Source organism: Theobroma cacao, chromosome 6 (assembly GCF_000208745.1).
Source record: "Theobroma cacao cultivar B97-61/B2 chromosome 6, Criollo_cocoa_genome_V2, whole genome shotgun sequence".
NCBI classification, from domain to species: Eukaryota; Viridiplantae; Streptophyta; class Magnoliopsida; order Malvales; family Malvaceae; genus Theobroma; species Theobroma cacao.
The window spans coordinates 940,069-946,494 of record NC_030855.1 but is presented as its reverse complement, the minus strand read 5'-3'; the positions used below and the strand labels follow the sequence as shown (position 1 = coordinate 946,494).

The 6,426-nt window shown below is 32.3% G+C and overlaps 1 protein-coding gene across 5 annotated transcripts; it reads right to left on the bottom strand.

Annotated features, from left to right (window-relative positions):
• LOC18595136 lies at nt 578-4,785 on the bottom strand. 5 transcript variants are annotated; one of them, XM_018122692.1, is made up of 6 exons: nt 3,638-4,783; nt 3,426-3,524; nt 1,789-2,453; nt 1,613-1,698; nt 1,395-1,519; nt 578-1,003 (listed from the first exon to the last, which is right to left on the bottom strand). In XM_018122692.1, exons 1-6 carry the CDS (start codon nt 4,691-4,693, stop codon nt 956-958), a joined length of 2,079 nt encoding a protein of 692 aa, XP_017978181.1. In that variant the 5' UTR covers nt 4,694-4,783; the 3' UTR covers nt 578-955. The 5 variants fall into 5 exon arrangements, with proteins under 5 accessions (XP_017978181.1, XP_017978180.1, XP_017978179.1 ...); XM_018122691.1 differs by having other exon boundaries at nt 1,613-2,453; nt 3,638-4,784; XM_018122690.1 differs by having other exon boundaries at nt 1,395-1,698; nt 3,638-4,784.

Sequence of the window (6,426 nt, the reverse complement as noted above, 5' to 3'; positions counted from 1 at the left end):
ACAAAAGATGATATGATATCTAAAACTAATCAAATAATATAGATCATACGAAGCCTGTCACTAATATTATGTTTTTTGGGCACATATTAAAGTCGGAGAAGCCCTTTCTCATCCTATAAAGCTCGCACCTATCATTAGATTTTTGGCTACACCTTGTATTTTAAAGTTTCAAGATCTAAACTTTCCAATGTTTGCTTAAAGACTTAGTTGTTAAGACAATGCAACACACGAGGCTATTAGAGCATTATCTATAAAAACTTATCAGTTTTAGATGTATCGCTAATTCAAAGTGAATTTATACAGTTACTGCTCACTTGTCATTTAAAGGTGTTTAGGATTTATAAAGTTAAGAGCTCAAGTTCATTACTCATACAGGAAAACAGTCACTTATTTGCCAAGTTCACTAGTTTGAGAATGCACATCACTTCTGGCCAAAGGAGAATAAAAGGATCAGATAAAAAACAAGGGCTCGTTTTCTTAATATAATAGTATTAAGAAGCTTACCATTTCATAATCCAATCACTTGGCATAGCTTGAGTTCCTCTCTATCACTAACAATATACACTAAACAACAACATTAAATTCTTAATATAATCCTATTATCATTTGATTCCTAACATTAACTCAAGTCTCAGTTGCTGTTATAGTCTGTAAATGATATATTTTAACAGAGTTTACAGAAGAAAAACATCACTCCACAAGTGTCAAATTTTTGACGCCCATGACTACGAGAACATGCTTAATCGGGAAACATTCAAAGTTCTTCACAGGGTTCTTTTGCTGATAACATAACAGTACCTCCATGGAATTATGCTTCATCTAGACAAGCAAGGCCAGAACTAATTTGCCTTTTCCGTCTGCAACTCCTCTGTTGGCTCCTCCGTGGTTGGATTTCTTCATCACTCAGCTGTTCTTTCGTTAAACTCCTTTAGCTCTCAGCTTGTATAGAGCATAGTTAATTCTGAATGAGAGAAGCCTCCGGTGCTGGTTCAGCTTTGTCCACCTGAAAGTACTAAATTTTGTTAGAATCTGGAAACGTGGATTTCAGAAATATTATACCTTTCTAAGAAAATAAATTATAAAGTTAGCATATGTAGTCAAATTATACAATAAAAGTTTCATTCAATAATAAGTTTTACTAAGCACACGCAAAAATTTTATTTTACCTCTAACAAGAAATAAGATAAAAGAGTGATATACATATGTAATGTATAAATCCTATTAGATTGAAATTGATCAAAGTAGCTGAATTAATAAATTTCAACCAACCAAAAAGGTGGTGGATATAATCATGTGATGTGTATGTGTAATTAAGATTCTTATTTTTTTTTTCAAAATATTCAGTAATGTGATATAGAAAAATTCTATATAAAAAATGATAGTGATAAACTTACTGTAGGAAGCACGCACTCGATGTGAGCAACAAATTGTCCATAACACTCTTCACAGTAATAGACATGATTATTTGAGTTCCTTTCTTCTTCGCAAATGTCGCAATAGTATTCTCTTGAATCATCTTCTACAAAATGATCTTTAAGAATCAAATGATGAATGTGACATTTAGATTTAATTAAATGTGGTATTGGAACACATTTAATGTGCAAACGTATACCACACTCCAAGCAGTGATAGAAAGGTTGACTATCCAACGAGCTTTCACATTTGTTGCATGCTCGAGGGTGCATCTCAGTACGTAATCTAAAATAATAAAGGTTATGAACGTGAGACTTATACTTTAAGGCTCGCTTCAGGGAGTCAGCACAATTAAAGTGAAGGTGGAAATCACACTTCTGACAACTATAGCCCATGTCGATTGAGTTTCCACAAGCAAAACAAAAAGGGGACCACATCCGTAAAAAGATTTGTGGATGAAGAAAGTGTAATGGATGAAATGGGTGTTGCATCTCGCGCACAAGTGCAAGACAAGATTCATGCGCATAGGTGTAAAAACATTCACGACATCTATAGGCTGAACCCACGATTGGTAGGAGGCAAGCATAGCATTTCAAATCTTTGATGACATTGGCTCTACAGTTAAAGAACTCTAGCTTATGATTATGATTGAAAGGGCATAACTTGGAGAGTCTCTCCATCTCTATTTGCCCTCGACCCTCTTTATTAGGTGCAATTGGAATGGCAGCACATTTCACGTCAAGTTTGAAATCACATGGATAGCAAATGTAAGAAAATCCATCAGAATAGTCCCTACATTGGGAACATGGAAATGCGCCTATATCAGTGAAAAGCTTGAGAGGATGCTGGCGATGAAGGGGGTGTGACACCTCATACGGCAATGTAGTGCATGTTTCATGTAAGTAGTATTCACAATCTTCACAAGCATAGTGTTGATCAAAAATTTCTTGACAGCAAGCTTTGCAGAGAAGACTTTTATTCTGTTCAGTAGCCTCATTATAGCTCAAGACATGTGGATGATCGATATATTTAATCTGCATCTTTAAAACGAGAGTGAGTGAAGAAACTTATAATGGTCTTATATTTTTTAAGCAAAGTACATCATTATTTTAAGTTCATCTATCCTTTAATGCACTATTAAAATAGGAAAAGGATTTGTCATCTAAGCACTACATATATGTCCACGTTACTACAATAACATAATTGGACAAATATGTAGTACTTAGGTGGCAAATTCCATCTATATTTAATTGACATGGTAATAAACGGATGAATTTGCAACAAATTCAAAATGCATTAAAAAAAATGAAATACAATTTACTCTTTGATTTTTTGGTTAAAAAGAAAAACAAAAAAAAAAAGGTAATGAAAATTTAAGATAAAACTAGAATAAAGATGCAGTAATTAAATAATAAATATACATATTTCATAAATTAACATGATGCATGCACGTATGTGATTTTATTTTATTCAAACTTTCAATATTTTAACTATAACAATTTCCAAATTAATTTTCAATAATGATTTATTGGTACAGATTTCTTACCTTTATGATTGACAATTTTAAGTTTCTTTTATTGAATTTTACTCCAAATCATAAGTGGTGTTTATTACTAAAAATTAATTATACTAATATATATAAAACCAAGAAATTATAGAAGACAATGTAACTTCAATAAAACGGCTCATAAATTGTTTTTCTTAGTATTGGTATTTCTCAACTACTTGATTTTCTATTTCTCTAACGTAATGTTTATACACACGAAAGTCTAAGAAACCTAAGAAATTGAAATTCTAAATATAATAGTTTTTGCTTCATGGATATATCTGAGTAAAAGCCAAAATAAAATTTATTTTATATCTTTCGTTAATGTAAATATAAATTTCTATAGATAAAGATGGCTAGTATGAAATTTTGAATGCCCAATAGGCATTTCACAAAGAAGCTGCCAGGGACGGCTTAGATGAAAAGGTTTTTTTGTAAGTTACCAGTATTATGAAATATCACTTACGCTAAGATGAGTGGGAAATTCTGCATTTCTCTGCTCTGTTTCCTCTTTGCTAACCAACAACCCAGAGGCTGACCCATGGTCAAGTTTTGTATCGACAACCTGGGGAAGTGAAAATATTAGCACCAGAATATTTATGTGACCTATGCTACTTTTTCTAATGAGAAAAAAATATTTAGTAAATTTTTTTAGAGTGAGTGTAAATGTCTCCTTACCTTATTGAGTGCACATTCAATGTGAGCAACAAATTTGCATTTCTTGCAACAATAAACATGATGCTTGGGTTTTCTTTCTTCTTCACAAATATCACAATAATATTCCTTAGAATCATCTTCTATAAATGAATCAATAAGCATTAGCTCATGCCTGTGATACTTATGTCTAGTAGAAGATAGTACTCCAAGACAATTGAAATGGTAATTGAAATCACACTGAACACAACGATAACAAACACTTTCCTTATTTCCATCACTGCAATTGGAATTACATATCTTACACCGAAAGCCACGCCATCTAGATTTTATTTGAAAATAAGAAAGATAATGCTCATGTAACTCAACCTTGAGACTGGGTTGGAGTCTAGCACAAAGAACATGAAGGTAGAATCCGCATTTTTTACAACAATAGGCTTGGATCCCCTTCAATGAGTAGTTACAAGCATTGCAACGGTATTTAGAGAAGACCATCTGTATTTGAAGAGGGTGTGATGGATGAAAGGGGTGTTTTACGATTATGCTAGGCATGTTGATTAAACAGGAATCATGAAAGAAAACTTGATTAAAGAATTCAAGTTTACCATAGGACATTCCAGATAGATGCTTCTCACACCAACTACAACAATAATCATACTTTCCCACTCTCCTATAGTTAAAGAGGATCAACGACTGGTTAAAGATGAAATGGTGAATTTTTTTGGATATGTGGCCATCAATTATGAGTTTATTATTCTCAGCATTAGGTGAAAAAGCGCATAGGTACTCAAGCTTAAAATCACAATTTTTGCAACAGTATACATGACCACGAGAAAGATTGGAACATTTAGCGCATACGTAATCCGTCAAAGAAAATAGGGTAAGATTGTGCTCGGAGTGGAGAGGATGTGCACTTATCTGAGGAGGTAGCTGTTGTTTAGCGCAGGACTCGTGCAACCAAAACTTGCATCTTTCACAAGAATAGGCCCAATCATGAATTTGCTTATTGCATTTATCACAACACGCCTCATAATAATCAAAGAGCAAGTGGTGTTCATGAAGGAAAGGTTTAATGTCCATCTCAAACCAACAAAGAAAGAAATTCCAGTAGATGAAGAGAGAGACGGTCAACAGCTAGCCTCTTGATAGGAGAGGGTGTTTAGATATAAAAGCTAAACAAAGATTCCCTCAAACATTCTGAACCACAAACAAGAAAATGGCATATGCCAAGGAAATTATTGAGAGAATATGAAAGCAAATACTGCTTTAATTACTATGTCAATCTTCCTTACTTTAAAATTATTCTCTTTGTCTTTCAATAAAAGAAAAGGGACCAAAGAAACTTTACTCATCATTAAAGAAAACTTCAAATATGCTAATACCACAATTTTGTATCTAAGAAAGAAATGGAGAGAAAACAAGAAAAGTATCAACGACTTCATACATTTCAAAATCAAATAACCTTTTTTTTTTAAAAAAATCGACCTTGCCCATTTATTGGTTTTTTAAAGGACCTTAATTATATCAATATACATTTATTCTTTTGATTTCTATGTAAAAGTGATAGATATTAAGAAAGACAAAAAGAAGACATGATAGATATAATTCTGAAATAAAGTATAACTGGTGGCTTAAATGTATTCATTTCTATAAATTGTACTGAATTGAATCCCACTTTAGTTTTGTTTACAAAAGAAGAAAAACACTTAGGACCTCAAGCATTTCAAAAATAAAATCTTTATAGATAATCAACCTTGCTCTACTTATTAGGTTTAAGAGGATAAAAGTTTTAAATTTGGAATCCCATTTTTTACCTTTAAACCCAAGTTTCAATTGCTCTAAATCTGTAAAAAGATATATGCTTCATCTAAGCTAAGTAGTAACAACATGGATTTTCAATGTTGTACCATGCTGAATCGATTCCCACTTTAATTTAGCAAATGAGGGTGTTTTGTTTACAAAAGAAGAAAAGCATCAAGGACCTCAGACATTTGAAACCAAATCACTTTAAAGATACCCAACCTTATTCTACTTATTGAATTTTAAGAAGATCAAAATTTTAAGTTTGGTATTCCCTTTCTTCCCTTTTAAACAGAAGTTTCAATTGCTCTAATAATTAAGAAAGGTATATGTACCAAGAAAGAAAAATCTGTGAAAAGACTTGTGCTGGTATGAGAACATGCCTCAAGCAAGCTCATTAATTGGCAAAGCTTCAAAGTTCATAATATATATTTATGATTGCTTATCTTAATTAAGTTCAATGAAAGTACAAACATATCTTGCAATTTCTATCCATGGCCTCTTTGGTCTTCCATCTTTCTTTGTTTTTTTTTTAAAAAAAAACATTTTTATATTGATAGAAAAGATGTTTTGTACAAGGGCTTGGAGTCATACAAAAAGGACTCCAAGCCTAAAGAAACCATAAGCTTCACAATAGAAAACAATAGGAAAAACAATCTCTACCTTTTCTCCGTATTCTTCAAGTTTTTTTTTATATCATTTTGCTGTAAAAAAATCTTATAGAAGTTTGATAATCTAGTCATACTCAAATGAGTGCTTAGTGGATTGATTTCATCTATGCAAAATACCATCAATCACTAGGCTTCATTGTATCTTCAATGTTTATACATCGGTAACTCTGTTGCATACTTCAAGTGGGGGAAAAAAAAACATTAAAGCCAATTTCTTGATTTTTCAATTCCATATTCTAACACTCACTTTAGTTTAGTAAGCAAGGGTGTTTTTTTAACAAAAGCAGAAAAGCATCAAGGACCTCTGGCATTTTGGAATCAAATCATTTTACAGAGAACCGA

Coding starts and splice junctions, on each gene's coding strand:
- LOC18595136 (XM_018122689.1), bottom strand. CDS start 4,693: ATGGACATTAAACCTTTCCTTCATGAACACCACTTGCTCTTTGATTAT. Junction 3,525..3,637: donor TTGAATGTGCACTCAATAAG/GTAAGGAGACAT, acceptor TCACTTCCCCAG/GTTGTCGATACAAAACTTGA. Junction 2,454..3,425: donor AATTTCCCACTCATCTTAGC/GTAAGTGATATT, acceptor CTCGTTTTAAAG/ATGCAGATTAAATATATCGA.